Source organism: Caloenas nicobarica, chromosome 1, assembly GCF_036013445.1.
Source record: "Caloenas nicobarica isolate bCalNic1 chromosome 1, bCalNic1.hap1, whole genome shotgun sequence".
In the NCBI taxonomy this organism is placed as follows: Eukaryota; Metazoa; Chordata; class Aves; order Columbiformes; family Columbidae; genus Caloenas; species Caloenas nicobarica.
The window spans coordinates 136953644-136971587 of record NC_088245.1 but is presented as its reverse complement, the minus strand read 5'-3'; the positions used below and the strand labels follow the sequence as shown (position 1 = coordinate 136971587).

Here is a 17944-nt window from a genome sequence, read left to right as displayed (position 1 = left end):
TAATGTAGAATTTATCTGCCTCTTTGCCTCACCGTGAACTCCAAGAAACTGAAGTTTGTCCGCTTGCATTTACCCAGTGAATCGGTTTGCAAATAAATTAGCTTCACAAAGGTAAATGTTTCTTCATCTGTTTTGTAGCAGGGGACACAGAGAAAATGAAGATGTTACGTACCTAAAACACCCAGCAACTTGGTGTCTGGGTAAGATTTGTGGGGCACTAAGCTCCATCTCTCTCCCGTCTAAGCACTTTCACAGACCTCTGGATTTAGAGAATGATGCCTTGAAAAAAGCTCAGAACATAATTTTGTGCAAAAATAATCCATGGACATACAGTTCTCAGAATTATTTTCGAGTTCTTTCAGGAAAATCCTCCTGTCACCAGGATGACTTTTTGTTCTGTTTATTTTGCTCATCTTAGTGCTTCTAACTGCAGTTGAGTGACATGCTTAAAAAAAGACACACAGTGGGTTTCTAAGTACCTGTAGTTATTCTGCTTCCTAAATTCCATGTATGTGACAGAGTTGTCAGTAATACATAGTATTGATTGCTTATGTGTAAATCTGCTGATGGCCAAAGAGAGAGGGAAATAGATTAAAGACTAATCCCAAGCCTTAAAGACCAGAAACCACCCTACCTACTGAAGTCATTCAATAGGAGGAGTCATGAATTGCAGAAGCTGGAATATAGCGTTGCTTTCTGCTTCCTACTCCACATGTCACTTTCTTTGTTAGTGGCAGTCAGGTCAGAAATCTAGCATACTATAAGGAAGCACTAGATTTGCCACTTGTCTGTGAATGTTGCATATTGCTTTTCTCCATTTCCACATGCTGAGATTGTGTTTCTTCATCTTTTTGATATACTGGGTGAAATCAGGTAAGAACCATTCACTTATTCTTTGTGGTGTAGTCTCTTGGCTTTATTCAAACATAAAAAAATTCCCAACAAACAAGTATTCTTTCATTTAAATTGACCAAAAGATTAAACCCAGTGAATTATAACTAATGGAGCAGATGATTAGTAAAGAGAATTTGATCACTTTGAGACTGAGATGTAGGGTTTGATTTTAAAGTAAATAGAACAAAGCCTGATACTTTATCTCTGGCTGTACTTTGCACACAGACCCACTCAGGTATTTGCACTTTGTACAAAGTAAAGAGGAAATTGTGAAATAGTTCTAAACGTAAGTTTATTGTTTGTTGCAGATTTGATAGGTTGACAGGTTTTCAAGTTACGCGTTATGCTTTAAAGAGCAAAATTTAGTTACAAGAATGTCAGTGCGCACTTAAGATTTTCCAGTTTTCAATGGCAGAAGATGCTTACAATGCTTACAAATGTACACAGGGAAGTTAAAATTTTATATTAACTGAGCTAAACTACATATGTAACTGCCCAACATTTATCTGTGTGTTCTGACTGTACAGAAAAGTGTGTGTGAGTACTCCCACAAGTGTGCACAAAGGGCAGCTGAGTATTCCTTCCAGTAATCAATGAGAAATAGGAGTTTGAAAAACCTCCCCTCAATGACTCCTTCCTAAACAATTCAAAATATTAAATCTATAAATCTATTTATAGTGCTTATCTAATTCCACAGTGAAGACATCATTTTTTCTTTTTTTTTCCTCTATTTACCTTTCAAAGAACAACTGCTGTCATTTCAGAGCCATAAGCAAACAAGTTGTTTCCCTTTGACATTTGCCAGCAAGTAAATAGGTTTCATCAGTTAAAATATTTTCCTTGTGATAGATTTCTTAGTTCCATGGACCAGACTGTGTCTCTGTTTCATGTTGCTGTCATTTCACTTGATTAGAATAATTAATACTTATTTCTACCAATCAAATGATAATAAATCAAAACATTTAAATGGATATGAAGGAATACTTCTACAATATCTTAGCATGAATCTGTTATGTGTTAAATATGTAGGAATGAATTTTAAGGATTGGTGATTAAACTTCGATTTAAGAACAATGTTAGGCAAAAATGAACGAGTTTCATGTCACAGCTTTGAATCTGAATAGCAAAAATGTAATCAAGTGACTGTTTATTATCGTTTAGCTGTGTATGTGACATTTGTGTAATAGAACTTCTAGTGTTAATGTAATATATAATTGTATGAAAACTAGAGATTAAATGTGACACATTCTATTAATATCTCAGTGTCATGTCACATGTATGACATTTTGCTAGGTTCTCGAATATCATTTTCATACATTCAAGACAACTGCAGCTGAACATCTCTTAATTTCAGAGCTGCTTCTTGGATGTCTCAGCAATGAAACTGGAATGCATTCCTTTATCAGTAGTTAGTTGACAACCTTTCCAGTAATCTCAGTAAAAGTTACTTAAATTATTCAGTGTCTAAATGAGGAGAGTAGTGATATTTATTTTGAAATATAGGTAATTCTAACTTTTCCCAGATGTAATAATTGTAGCTATTGTCATAGGTGATGATAGGTACAAAACTTCTGTCTGGATGATTTGAGACAGGAAGTTTCAGGCCATTTCTAACATTCTAACTTCAACCCTGCTCTGCTTTGGAAATATCCATTATTTTTTGTGATGTCCAGTCCAGAGGTGACTGGTCTAGTCATTGTAGATACATGGTTTGGCCTAGAGGTGATTGGTCTAGTTCCTTAAATGAATTAGCATCTTTACCATATTAAGTGCTGTACTTCACGTTGTTTAGCTTTGTTTAGATCTTCACTACAGTATCAAATACATTTTTCAGGTATCTTGTCACCCCCCCGCACTTGCCCTTCACAGCTTGATAGACCAGTGAGGGCCCTCTCTCTGTTTCAGATGTGCAAATGTGATGGATTCGGTTCTGCTTGCTAGCCGCTTGCTGGGAAAAGGATAAGAGCTAGAACTGCCTCTCCTGTAACTCAAAAATTCTGAGAATTTTGGGTTACTTTTTTTAAATTATTTTTTAAGGAACTGAGTAGGCACTATTCCTCTTCCTACTTTTGCTTTCCAGAAGTGGACTGACTCTTGTTTTACAAAGTTGTTAATGACAGAAAAATTGAGAAAGGTGCCATAAAATATCAGACAAAAGCCTTCTGTAAAGTAGCACAGCGCACTAGAAGTCAAAATATTGGCCCAGATTTCTTTGACTGTAAGCCAGCTGACACCATAGCAAAAGTGAAGAGGCCATGCAGAAGAACTGTGACAGGCATCAGCATTGTGCCTAGAATATTGAAGTGGCTTATCCACACAATGTGAGCTTAGCAGCTAAAGGAAATTTTTTTAAGCATTAAGTTTTGATGTTGAAAAGCACACAGAGGAAAAATTAAATCTCTTTAGACTAGTTTGAAAATCTCCACCCTCTTGTTGATCCTGACTGATCTACAGCTTAACCTCGTATACCATAACTCTCTGAGTACAGAAATGCTAAATACTACAGTTTTTCTTGTGCCATTATGTATATATAGACCTTGCAGATTCTTCTTTTTTCAAACTCAGAAAAGGATCCTTTGTTTCTTCTTTCATTTCTTGCTAATGGTGTCCTTAGAGTGATCCAAAACTAGGGAAGGGTTCTGGCTCATCACATACTGTCAGGCAACTGTTTCTTACTGCTAGATCAAGCAATAAGGCCTAAGGCTTGGCAGCTTTGACACCTTGGCTGAACAAGGAAGAAACAACCACAGTGGTCTTGTTGATACAAAACACATTAGTTGTGAAAAAATTCTGAAACCTAGATTTGATGGTTAAGCAAATGATCTTATCAACACTGACTACTAATTTGTATTCGTTATGGAGAAAATACATGGTGCAAGAACAATTAGAAAGGTTAATTTTGCATTTAAAGGGTTCAGAGAAGCACATTAGTATCTTCAGAGTCATTAAAACTGGCTCCTTGTTGTTCAGTGCACATTCTGGCACCTCATTCCAAAGGTCTGGAAAAGTTCTTCACTTTTACTGGAAAAACATGGAAAGAAAAGCGAAGAGGTAGCATTTTAGGTGGTCTAACTCATAAAATGACTGTCTAACATTTTAATCTTTTTCAGATGAGGAGGAAAAATGTCCTGAATTTACAGATCTTAATATAGGCAATGCTTTGTCTGGAACAGAACTCCAAGTCCAGCTACTGCTATACACAAGGGAAAATCCAAACTGTTCTGAGAGACTCATTGAACATAATGTTACTGCATCTGAGTACCTTGATACCTCCAAGAAAATTGTCTTTGTTATTCATGGCTTCAGACCAACGGGATCTCCACCAGCATGGCTAGGTGACATGAAGGAGCTTTTACTGGCTTCAGAGGACATTAATCTCATTATAGTCGATTGGAATCGTGGTGCTACAACTGTAAATTATATAGCTGCTGTTGAAAACTGCAGAAAAGTTGCAGAAATACTAAAGAACTATATTGACCAGATGCTGGTAAGGCAGAGAATTGCATTTGTTCTGAATAAGTTTAAATAGTTTAGATGGGAATGGATATTTAAGGAATCTCTGCATATCTTTAACTCCACCTGAGTTCTTATTTGCCTTTCACTGAAGTATGTCTAAGAGTACATCTGGTTTCTTTAGCCAGCTGGAAGTTTTAGGTCTTCTGGAAAGTATGAATGCACCAGTGGGGAAGTGAAACGAGAGATGTTCAAACAGTATGCAGCATTAAGATTTTACAAAAATATTACACTACTCTTTTCACTATTTAAGTACTATAATTAAGGATTTTAAAGGAAAAATAAATCACTGACAGAGATACAAATATTTGTTCCAGCACTCTAGAGGGAGTTGCTTAAACAATTGCTGATGCCAGTGGTCTTAACTGGGCTTTATATGATGATGTTATCATCTCATTTATGGCATTGTTAGATTTATCACTTGATTTTTCTTCCATTCTCACCACTTTTTTTCCCAGCCTTTATGAGAAATTTTGAATGCTGTGCAGTAAGATAATATTCATGTGGAATTTGAGTAAAAACCCCAGCATTCTGAGAAAGGATGGGATGAAAGAAGAGAGACCCTACCAGTAACTGGCATCTGGGACTAGACGTAGTGATAACGATTTGTAATTATGACAATTAATTTATCGTTATGGAATTAAAAAAAAAGAAGGATTATAAGAACAGTCGCCAATCCAGAGTGGGTTAAAAAGGTGCATTTTGCAAATTTCTTGATGGAGATTTGTGGTTAATTGCTGGTTACGGATCTGCCCAGCAAAGCAATGGCTGCAGGGCATGCTTGGGCCAATCTTGTTGTGTGGTTCGTCAAAGTGATGCTGGTGGGGTATGTTGTGTTCATAGCTATCAGTTTCACACTTGCAAGCTGTCATGAGGCCTTTGTTAATTCATTTTGAGATGCATTAATATTTCAGACCCCACATATTATCCCATCACTTTGCAGAGATTATAACAGGTCTGCTGATACTATTTCAGAGTTCTTCAGTAGGTTTTTTGGTTTTTTGAATGCTGCCTACTTTGTAGAATGGGCATCTTTAGACTTTCCTGCAAGTGTGCATTTGTCACCATTATTCAGTGGATATGTGGCATAAGTGTTAATAGTATTGGAAGGATAAGGCAGGGCGAGATAGATTTTTTTTTTTTCTCCCTAGTTCATAGTTTTGGTTCATCTTTCTTGTTATCTGGTAAATGTCTTCCTCTTCCCTCCCCATGGTCCCCTTCTAACTACTGTGACAGTTTGGAAGAAATGTAACTCAAGCTTCCTTTTTACATTTTACTAGTCAAATAATTTCATAATTACTACACTATTTAACTAGTACAGAATGTCAATGTGAAAAGAACTTTGTAATTCCTATTTGTTTTTAAAGTTAGAGAGTTAGAAATATAACTTAGAGTACTAACAAAAAGTGAAAACTAAATCAGTCTGCTGATGTCTGTTCAGTTAACCATGTGTGTGGTTGTGGCTTTTTTTTTTGCTTTTTTTTTTTCCTTGATAGGTAGATGGAGCTTCTCTTGACACTATGTATATGATTGGTGTTAGTCTTGGGGCTCATATAGCTGGCTTTGTTGGCCAGAAGTATAAAGGCAAAGTTGGCAGAATTACAGGTAAGGTTTTTAATCCCAATTTAATGTACTTTGTATTGTTGTCATAGCTGCTAAGCACACAGATGCTAGCACTGAAATATCGACAAATGAGAACTGATTTTTTAGTAACATATACAAGGAAAAATGTATCCCTGATAGAAGTTCAGAAAATTGTGAAAGTCTGCCTTCAGGACGTAAGTAACAGCTGAAATTTTCCAACCTGTTTATCCCTAGTCTCTCAAATGAAAATTGAGTGCTACATCCAAATGCCACTGAAGTTCCATAGCATACTACCTGAGTTTCTGTCTAGTTGATGAAGCAAGTCAGGTCAAGTTCAAAACCTCTTGGTCAGACCACAGGGATCAGGGATGAGGATCTAGTTTCAGTTTGAGGTATCTGAACATGGTGCAGGCTTCAGTACATTGGGCTGTCTGCTACAGGGTGCTTACATCAGGTGTCCAGCCTGTGTGTGGATACTTCAAATCTTACATATACTTGTTACATCTTTCACCATTGTCATCTGCGGGAAGCGGTGCGTACAGTGAGAATTGGGTACATCTTTCTGGACCAGTGTTGCATGAAGTTTAGGATTAACTTTTAGATGCTGGTTCTAGGGCAGAATCCACAGTGCTCATTCGGGTGCACAGGCTCCAGATACTTCTTGTGGTGAAGGAGCAAAACTCACTGCAGCTCACTAAGAAGGAAGCTCGCTAAGCTAATTATCGAAAAGGTGCTAAGCAAGCTGAAGAATGGAAACTTGAGAAGAATTGTCCTGGATTTTGTTCTTATCCCAGGAAAATGAAGAGTCACTGATGAATAATGCTTAAATGTCAGTCTTGTATATATCTGTAGAAACAGACCCCAGGGTTTGTAATGCCAGTGTTATTTTCACTTAGGTCTTGATCCAGCGGGCCCTTCGTTCACTCGACAACCACCAGAGGAGCGACTGGATCGTACTGATGCACAATTTATTGATGTAATCCATTCAGACACTGATGGTAATGACAGCCTTAACTTTCCTATTTCAACTTGAGAAAAGGCAGGAAAGCAAAAGAGAAGGGATAAGCTTTTTCTGTAACATCCAAATAGTGCTGCAGAAGTATATTTTATGTTATCAGGTGGATTCCTGTGCTGTTGCTTTCTAACAATGTCTATACTTTTGAAATCATACTGTATGTTACTATGCCTGTTCATCAAGAAACTAAAACTAAATTTTCTTAATGACTTCAGCAAAGATGGGCTGTTTTGTTCAGTTCTGACATGGGTAGCCATGTTACTGAGTGAAGTTTCATAACCGAACCTGAAAATATTGAAATAACTTTTATGTCCAACAGCTAACTGAAGGCATATGTGGATAGCCATATAGTCAGGAGTCCATTAAATGTCATGCAAAAGTAACAATTACGCCACTGTCATTTATGTCCTGTTTGTTATAGTCTGTTCCTTCTGAATACAAAAAAATCCCCGAATCTGCACATTGAATAAAGTGTGCCTATTGCATTAATTTATGATACTGCTATTTCCAAAACAGTTTAGCATTAACATTCTTTTGCTGTGCTAGTGTGTATGAACGTAGAGGTTGTAAGCACATGATTATCTCTGAATTAGTCCCTTCTGAGACAGCCAGTCTCAGCTGTATCATGGTAGTACACTACAGATCAGCTGCTTAGAATTCTAAATCACATTACTGTAAGGTTAAATGAAAAACGCTGTAAAGTATGCTTCATCTATGCTATAATCTGGTTTAATTTTTTTCTCAAAACTATTGGTGAACCTTTCAAACCTACCACACTTGCCCCATTATTTGTGTAGTTTCATATCAGTTTGTTTAATAATATAAACATTAAGAATTTAACTATACAAATTTATATATGAAGCTTTAAAACATCAGTTTTTGTAATGTTCCAATTATTATCAATAAAAACGATTTGTGGTAAAATGAAAGATAGGTCAGACTGTGCTAAATCTCACCCATGGTCTTTTATAGGACAGATACAGATTTTTCTGTGTTGATAAACTGCTTAAATTAGTGTAGAATCCAGTGTCATGTGCAAAAAATGGAAAATCTTACTCTAATGAAAATTAAATTGGTAAAGAATTTTGGTTGCAGGAGAGAACACAAATTTCATAAATTGTGTAAATAATGTCTCAGCTACAGCACTGAATAGTTGCTTCTGTTCTTTCCTTTTTCTTTGTGGCAGGAGGAATCTTACAGAAACTTGTATACATTTGTGTTTTGCATGCATATAATTTTCTTAAAAAGAAAAAAACTCATGGATTTTTACTAATGACACGACTTCTGTTTACAGAAGAACTGCATAATTGCAAAAATTTTCTTAAATACTTCCACGCTATTTTGTTGTGAATGTTACGATAAATAATTGACTGCATAATTCTGTTTCTGTTTTTCTGATTCATTATGTTTTTACTTTAGCACTAGGTTTCAAGAAACCCTTAGGAACCATTGATTTCTATCCAAATGGCGGAATGGATCAGCCTGGTTGTCCAAAAACAGTATTCAGTGGTAAATAAACATGTGTTCAATTAATGAGAAAAGAGTTGGAGATCAAATACAAAAAAGGTTAAACTAAATGCAATGGACACTTCACATATTTGGTAGTATGGGAGCTGAGGGCGTTGTATTCTGTCTTTTCCATCCCCACTCAGCAAATGAGAAATAGCAAAGACATTTGACATCTTTTTTTAAAAAGATCTTCCAATAAGCCTACATATTCGACCATACCACTGTTATTGGTATGATGGAATTATATTATTATATTATATATGCAATCTGCATATAGTGATAGTTATTTTTCTGTGTTTATTTGTGGCTAGGCATGGGGGAAGATGTTTGTATCCAAGTCATTTGGACAGGGTCACTTGCATATGACATGGAAGGCAAAGCTTTCAAGTCTTCACTGTGTCTTAGGTTCCTCCTGGTTGGCAATGATGAACTACTAGGTTTTGGATAGGCCTTTCAGGCTGTAGGATGAAAACAGTTTTATGACATGATCTTTTGCTGCAGAATTTTGCTTATTTCAACCTCTATAAGACTTAGGCAATGTTGCTGCCTATTGTTTTTGTTCACTCTTTTTGGATATGTTTATGTCTGTCTATGTTTCTATTACTAATCTGCACAGTGCTGTCTGGGAGTATGGGAGAATCCCTTAAGCCTCAGGATTATCTTCACCTGTACAACTTTTTTTTTTTTTTTTTTTTTTTCTTAGGAGAGAAGGGAATTTAGTACCTCTGAAAAAAACTAGAGATGAATCTCTGAAGTATTTCTCACAGTGCTTTTTCTGCCAAAATGTTCTGCACTGGATGCAACAAGACAAATTTTAACTCAGACTCAGCCTTTATAACTAAAAATTCTGTAAATTTAATATGACTTGGTAGACTATTTTTTACATATAAAACCCTGTAGACTTTTTTCTATACCTGTAATATTCAAAATAGTCTTCAATTTCTTCTTCTTGTGTGTGTGCGTCCATTTTTTACACTTAGAGGTCAACTAACCAGAGAATAAAAGCATGGTTGACTAAGAATGACTCAGGTAAATGGGATTACTTTGATAATGTCTTTTCTTTCGTGAAGAAAAATGATTACATATTCTTTGTATTATTTTTTTCTTTCCTGAAGGACTTCATTATTTTAAGTGTGACCATCAAAGATCTGTCTTCCTCTTCTTAGCATCTTTGAAAAGAAGGTGCAACATAATAACATATCCTTGTGACTCTTACTTGGATTACAAGAGAGGAAAATGTGTTGATTGTGAAGCTTTCCAGCCAATGTCCTGTCCAGTACTGGGTAAGTGTTACGATATCTGCTCTGGGCTGGGTGAGATTTTCTGGGAAGTCCAGCTCTTTCGGGGACTAATCCAGAGATCTGTAGTATCATGTTAAGGGGTCTGTAGAGATTGATCATGTGCAGAGCTGCATGCTGCTTAAAGTAGTTTAAAGTTCGTGTCTTTGCTTTGTGGTTATCTCTGTCAGACACAGGAACTGCATGTTCCTAATCTCTGATTATTGTGCCTTCCAATCTGAAATGAATCCACAAAGTATTTCCTTTCTACAGAGAAACTTCTACTTATTTCATCACTTTAGGCTTTCACAGTTTGTTGTCATCCCTAGAATGCCTGTGGTTTTTATTTAACAGTAATAATTTTTATAGCAACTTCATGTTTTCTCTGGCTCTTCTTTTGGAATCAAGCTTTTATTTGGAGAGGATTTTAGTTGTTTGGGGTTTTATTGCTTTTAGAGAGGATCTGGAGACAGTTTGAAAAGAGCTACAATAGTGTGAGCATTTCCTTATTGGCAGTTTTCTTAGGAATGAAATTTTAAAAATATTTAATTAGAAGTTGACTTTCAATTTGTACCTTGTCTTTTTTACATCCTTATATTAGAATATACACCCTATAGTAGTTAGATCAGGTTTGAAGAAAAAACATAGATAGACAGATCTGTATGCTCTTTTGTAAGTAAACCCAACCATAATGGGACCTTATGGTAGGGCAGAAAGTCTCCAGGATTTCCCCAGCATTGTTATTAGCCATGCCTGAGGCACTTACACAGAATGCCTGAGCTAGAAGTGAAGAAATATTGGAGTAGTAAACCTATGAGGAAATGTAGTAGTAAAACCTATGAGGAAATGGCAGGCGGCTGAATCTCTGAACTGAGAGGAGAAGCGACATCTTTCTGCTGCAAGCTTTCCTGCTCGCTGCCTTGCAGTGGCAGCTCTGCAGCCTGGAACTAGCCCTCGTTGTCCAGTCTAGTTAAAGAAATCGAGAGGGAGAGGACAGGATCAACCGGTTTAGAAACAAGGACTTTTATCAAGCCCCAAAGACAATAAGCATAGAATTGTATAAACCAGAAGTTTTTTCTACATTACATCCATAAGCTTATCTAACATTTTAGAAAATAATATCCACAATAATAGACTAAAGGGTTTAAAATATATACTTTAGTGATTCAAAAGAGAAAGGAAGAAATTTTACCTAATGTGAAGCTGTAGCTGTTCTCTGCAAATATATGGGCTACTTTTCTGGGCTTGTTTTTATTACCTCTGCAGGAGTTTATAAGCACTATTTTTTGGAGTTAGTACTCTAGACTAAATGGATTCCAACTGTTACATTATGACAATTTTCATTATGCTAATATATTAGAAGAACAAAATACTTGTATATTACATTCTATTATACTCAGGGGATTCCTGCATTTTCCATGTCAATTTACTTTCTCAGAGAATATTTAAGAAAATTAAAGCCAGATCTGTCACTTTGGGTGAGTTTCTTTTGTGTAATTTTATGTGTGTCAGGATTTTGCTAAATGTCTGAAATGAAATATTTAACTTTGGATTTTAGGTTATTATGCTGATAGATGGAGAAAAATGCTAATCCCCAAAAGTTCACCAACAAAAGCTTATTTTGATACCTCGGACCAAGACCCGTTCTGCAGTGAGTGACTGAATGCATGCAGAACAAACTGTGAAATGTTTTGGCTGTTATTTATTAGCTGATCTGGAGTGAAAGCATGTTAAAAGTAGAATGGTATTGTTAGCTGCTGTGTAAAATGGTGTAATAAGCCATGAGCTAAGTGTCATTTCAAGGACTGGAGGAAAAAGAAGAATGATTGTGGCAGAAGAGTAAGCAATACATGAATTGAGAAAGAAATATGTCTTTACAAGTAATGGGATGGGCTGCCAAGAGGAAGAAGGAAGCCAGAAAATGAGAATCAAGTGACAGGGAAAAAGCTGGACCGAGAGAACCCGCTTGGATGGAATCATTGCTGCCATTTTCAGAAAGCAAAAATAGGAAGCGAGACTTCCCGGGGTGGGGGACGGAAAAGAGACATCTCTGTGTTCCAGCCCAGGAGGAGAGCACCCTGCAGTCAACTAGAGCTGCTCCAGCTTTTATAAGTCCGTGTCTCCCTAGGAGTAACACCATGGAGGGAAATCTTAGCTGATTGTTTCAGGGTTATACTCTCTGGATATGAATTCTCATGACATGGGCTTTAGCTGCAACAGTTTAGATATCTACCTATCCATGTGAAGGTCCAGTTTAGATCCTCATCCAATTTCTGTTTTTATTAACAGACTTTACCACCATAAGCAAATGTTAGCAAACTCTTCCTCTAACTGGTTATGTTAAAGGTTCTTTGATTTGGGTTGTGGGGACAGGCTTACAGGGAATTCAAGTGAAATCAAATTTTCCCATTAGCTTTTTCCATCATCTTGGCAAGTTTTGTGACCAGGGACTGAATATCTCTTGATATAGTGGTAATTATGGTTACTGACAACACTGTGTCTTCCAAAGGGCCAAGTAGAGGTTAACAAAGATGTGATCAATTTTTGGGCTTATAATTTAGGAGTAAAGAGTCACTATTCTTATCATCAACCAGTGAATACTTTTAACAGTGTGACAATAGCAACTGTATCCTCTTGAGGTCTTTCTTTGAATCTAATTTCCTATTTCTTTTTGCAGTGTATAACTACTTACTGGAAATTACTACCTGGAATAAAGGCACTAGGAGAGGTTTCATTAAAGTTAAAATAACAGATTATGCTGGAAACACAGTAGAATCAGAGATGAATAGGTATGTTGTGCTTTGTCTTTAAATCTTTTTATCACTTTATACGACTAATTTTCTGAGCTTCCTAAACCTTCCAACTTGCTAACTTGTAAGTCAAAAAAGTATCATGGGGTTGTTAAGACTTGGCCACAGCTCCTTTTCCTGGATATGGCTCAGTGTCAGAGGCAAGGCTTCTCACACTGAAGTGATCCTCTCTCCATTTATGAACTAGCCCAGGTCCTTGCATGGTACTGGTCTGAATCCAGTTCTAGTGCCCTTGTTCTGAATGCTCAAAGTCAATACATTTTACAAGATTTCTGATCTTAGTAATAATGCTTAGCAATAATTAATTTTACTCAGCTAACAAAACCCTGACTAGAAATAATATTTTTCTTCAGTGAAGCTTCGACATTTCATCAATATAAAAGAGTCAAAATACTAACTGGATTTTACCAAGACCTTGACAAAATATCAAAAATTTCCTTGACCTTTTCTACGAAGACCTTAATAGGCCCAAAACACAAACTTAGGATTCTCCAGATGAGGCTGAAATCTCTTAATAATCCAGAAAGGTAAGTGTTTGTCATGTATCAAAGTTGTTTATGAACTAAACTGTGCAGGATGTTTCCTCAGAAATGCATATTTCCCGCTATTGATTTTTTTAATCACATATTCCTAAATGCATGAATATCCTCCTCAGCCTACCTAGGATCAAATTTATCATGTGGAAGAGTTTCTCTGTATTTTAACATTTAGTGCACAGCACCCTTTTTACATGTAGATGTCAGGATGCTGCTTGTTACCGCAGCCTGCTGCTGTTGTCTGGTTGCAATGGGTTTTCAAGGACCACTTATGTAGACCAGCCTGACTTACACCCATGTGGTTAAGTTCTCTTCCAGAAGATAAATTTTATCAAGCACTTTTCTGATTTTAATCATGTGTCCATACACAGCTTTTCACACTTAGATGTGAAATGGAATACTTCAGCTACTTGTGTGACTGGAATAGGTTTTTGGTCTTGTTGTTGAAGGTAAAGGCCTTCCAAGACCAAAACACAGTCTATGCTTGCCTACACTTACAAAGAAATCATCTGCATTTTTTGATAATTAAGTGTCATTAGTAAGCTTTTATTAATTATTTCTGGTTTAAAGTACTTCAGCAGTATTGCCATATGTTCATTTTTTAGATCTCCAGAGTTACATGTACAATACCACTAGCAATTAAATTTTACATTTTCATCTTGTGAAAATAATGTATTACATGGAATAGTTAAGAAATATCCAGGAGTAGCAGGAGTACTTTAGTTTGAGTTGTTACATTTATTTGCTTCATATGAATGGAAGGTTCAACAAAGTCAGAATTTAAAAGAAAACCAAATAATAGTTATCAAGTAATGAGTGAGAATAATATTACAATATTAGTAAGTCTTGAGACAGTATATTTTGTTAACTTGAGAAACAGCATTTAAGGCTTTCTGATTTGGCCTATGATACTAGTTTAGTAGGAATTGGGTATGATTCTTTGTAAAAATTATGAAACCTTGTAAATTAATCTACTATTTCATATTTACTGGGAAAGAGGACGAGACAGGTAGGAGAGTCTTAGGAAGAAACAGAACACTCATTAATCAAAATAGTACCCTAGAATGCATATACATTTGCCTTTACTAACTTGTTGAATGCCATAAGTCTCAAGCTCTCAGGTGAACTGACATGATTTTATTTAAAAGTATTTGGTGATGAGAGATAGTTAAAGCTCTAATCATATTGCAATTTGATTTCTCAACCCCATGGCGATAAATCAGAAGATACATTTCATGGAAGCCTATCAGCATTCAGGCCTTTTTCATATAGTGATCTAGCAAATAAGAAAGATTTTCAGTGAACAGCCCTTACTGATTTTGCGTTTTCATTCTGTTACTCTGACTCTTGTTAGTTTTAAAGTAAGATGCACTTGATTTGCTTTAAAATAGGACCCACTAAAGTGTTTCATATGGAGCCTCATCAGATGGCAGCCATATAGGCACATTAGATGGACGCACTCTCACATAGCAATGGAAAATAGTGTATTGAATCAGCATGTGAAGGTAATTTAAATGCTGATGTTACGACACTATTGGTTGGTGTCATTACATAATTGCTCATTGTAATTATAACTACCTATATTTACCTTATTCCATTACATATAATTACAGGAATTACTTGAATACAGGATAATCAACTAGAAACTACATTAAAATATTTAAATTATTCATATAATAAAGTAGTAGGTAAAAACCAGGGGACAGGTGCAGGGATAAAAGACAATAGGAGTCTCAGTCTCCCCAGATCTGGGTTAACAGCAGACAGTGGGAGTTTGGGGAATATCACTGACAATGGCCTTCTGGGCTGGTCCATTATTCACACAGGTGCTGTGTGAATGTGAGGGTGCTAAAAGGCATATATAATTTTTGGACTCTTCTTCTGGCCTCACAGATAGATCATTCCTGCTCACCCATAAAGCCGGAGAGCTTTCCTAACTTGTGTGTGTCCAGGTGTCAGTTCTCCCAAAGAGCTTTTGAACCTGTCAGTCAATTCAAACTCAGTTGATGGGGAAGGTTAATGTCTCAAAGATACTTAGCCCAGGCACCCTTGGGTTTTTTTTAACCAAAACAAGAACACAAGTAATAAAATAGGAGACCTTATTAATCCCTCTACTGAACAAGAGAGTGGTGTGCCCTTGCAGACAGCCCTTGTAGATAGCAGAGAAGCCACATGGGATGAGGGGTTATGAAAGCCTCACCTAACCAAAAAAAGTATTTGTGTTTTGCTCCCTGTTGGTGAACAGAACCTGCTCCTTGCTCAAGGCTTCTCTCTCATAAGGCATTCCTGGTACTCAATAATTACAAGCTTTGGTGTGTTGCATGTCAGATGAAATACAATATTTTGGAAAACATACCTTTTTATTTCTAGTATTCATTGTTACTGTTTGCCTAAGTATTATATCCCCCAGGGTCAGACGGAGCCCTTACCAGGTGACAGCTGCTGTTTGAGAACTGGCTATGCGAACACATTGTGCTGCTGTGTTGCAAATACTGTTGCAAATGTGCCGAAATACAGCATTGTATTGTTACATGGGATATTGAAAGTCAAGTCAGGAAACAGATGCATATAATAATCTCTCATTTTTCTGGCTGGAAATTTGTCCTGTGATTTATTTCATTATATTTTGTAGGGACCTTTAAGATGCTGGCAATTTCTGTGCTTTTATGTCTTTTTTTCTCCCTCTACAAAAATAATAGTAAACTATTAAATTAAAATCAGAACAAATTGTGGATGAAGGACTGAATGAAATTCTATACTTCGCATCATACAGAATACCAGAATTTGTCTGTAACTTCTTTGTCATAAAATCTACTATCATAGCTTTGTGGGGTCCTTAAGGGGCCTCAAATTCCTATCTAGAAGTCCAGCAGTCCTTTCACATACAGACAGGTGGGACCTCGACTGGTTGGAGATGTCACACTAATGGGCAACAACAGAAGTGCCTGGTGGGATGTTCTTTCTCAGACTTTGTCCTTTAGCTGTTTCACTGTACGCTGCATCCCAGTCTGAGGTGGATTGTTTTATATAGCCACTTCTGTGAGTTCAGAGCAATATAGAAGATAATTTTAAATAAAGTAAGTATTGCAGCTTGTATGCCCTTAGAGGTGTCATCAGAGGCTATGCTACTTGTTTGCCTGTTCAAACCAGCTCTCAGCATCCATCTGTAGTAGTGCATGAAAGGCAGAGCTATGAGCTACTTCTGCCCTAAAAGGCAGAGTGTCTGTGTTGACCTTAAAAAGAAGATTGTGTATGTGTGTGACTCCCTTCGTGACCTCTGCTTGTGGTATTATGCAGTTCTGAGTTTTCTAGATGTTTAGATGGCAAATTGCTCTCTTGCATGAAACTTTCTTACGCATGCTGTCTTTGCAACTGAAAGAGTTAGAAGATATAATGATGTGGTTTTCTACTTTCCTCTGTGGAATGAAAGTAGGGAAACTTTCATACCTAAGGAACTCAGAGTAAATTATTCAGGCCCAGTGTTAACAGGAATTGGGCTGTTCTTGGGCAATTGTTCTAAAGAATTAATTTGAATGCAGATTAATAGCTTTAATGGATGAAGTACTGCATCTTCGTATTTGAGACTAATGTGATACACTTTTTGTCATGCCACTTTGCACCATTCAGCTGATTGTTCTGCCTGGCAAAAAATAGAGTGATGCATAAAATAGAGTGTAAACTTAGACAAGAAGATGTTTCTTCTTGTCCTGAATACCATCTCTGAGAGGTGGTAAATACTGGAAGTTTCATAATCAAATACTGAAATATTTTTCTATTAATGTTAACTTTTTCTGTTATGCACATTTTTTTCTGCTTTTGTAGGCTGCAGCTGTGCAGGTATGATTTTGTACTGATGGAGAACACTGAACTGACTTTCAAACCTATTCCCTGCCCAGAGAGGGGTACATGAAGAGAGAGCTTCTACTAACTTAATTTGTCTTATAGCAGTGACATTTTAATTCTTCCTCAGGATAAAGACTGCAATGAGAAAGTAAATGAGATAAGCTAGATTTATTTTCAAGAGTCTACCTGGTAATATGCATAACTTACTTGGAGTGCCTTAGGGTGAAATTACTTGAAAAGTTCAGATTCTCTGTATTTGGGAAATTTGAATAAAGTAAGTGTATCATGGTGGAGAACATGCAATGGTCTATTTCTTATTATTTGTTAGCAGTGAAGCAACTGCTGAATTAAATATGAATTCTCTACATAGTCCTGTCACATTATTTGTCAAGTCATACATGTATTTAATTATTTATTATTTGTAATGGCTTTTACATGGTAACATTATTATCTGTCCACTAAGTGATTTTAATATACTGTACATGTGATCTGCAGATCTAATGCACAGCAGTTTTGCTATGCTATGTTTATTGGAGAAATGAATTCACGTTTTCTCATTATAGAATCGCTCAATCTCTGAGAATTGGAACAATAAGATCTCTGGACACATATATAAAATTGCTATTTAAACGAGTTATCTTTGTGCTCATCATAGATGAATATTATTGCAACTGTTCAGATTTTTTTCTATTAAACCTATTGGCAGGGCAGTGTTGCTTCAGATACGAAGCAATTCTACAGTCTGTTCTGAAGATAATAACTTAAAGATGAAATAAATGCATTTTCATTCTGTTTCTTTTTGGGCCTCCTGAAATTAGAGCTGCTGCTCAGGTTGAGATTGGTGACAGCTCTTCATCTATTGGAATGTGAGCAGGAATAAGCCCTACATAAAGATTTCCTCCTCCAGTTCAGAAAAAGGTTTTCCAGTGCCAGATTGCCTTTCCTGATGGTACTGATTGAAGA

The 17944-nt window shown here is 36.5% G+C and overlaps 1 protein-coding gene across 1 annotated transcript; it reads left to right on the top strand.

The window, feature by feature from the left end:
• The first annotated feature begins 794 nt into the window (after positions 1 to 794).
• LIPI (lipase I) lies at positions 795 to 17048 on the top strand. The gene is made up of 10 exons (XM_065650956.1): positions 795 to 873; positions 4005 to 4381; positions 5904 to 6012; positions 6888 to 6989; positions 8426 to 8515; positions 9631 to 9798; positions 11351 to 11443; positions 12470 to 12581; positions 12956 to 13129; positions 16961 to 17048. Exons 1-10 carry the CDS (start codon positions 795 to 797, stop codon positions 17046 to 17048), a joined length of 1392 nt encoding a protein of 463 aa, XP_065507028.1.
• Positions 17049 to 17944: the final 896 nt, after the last annotated feature.

Excerpts from the sequence above, each read along its gene's own strand:
- LIPI (XM_065650956.1), top strand. The coding sequence starts at position 795 with ATGTTGCATATTGCTTTTCTCCATTTCCACATGCTGAGATTGTGTTTC. Across the intron at positions 874-4,004 it reads GATATACTGGGTGAAATCAG|ATGAGGAGGAAAAATGTCCT; the intron begins GTAAGAACCATT and ends AATCTTTTTCAG. Across the intron at positions 6,990-8,425 it reads AATCCATTCAGACACTGATG|CACTAGGTTTCAAGAAACCC; the intron begins GTAATGACAGCC and ends TTTTTACTTTAG.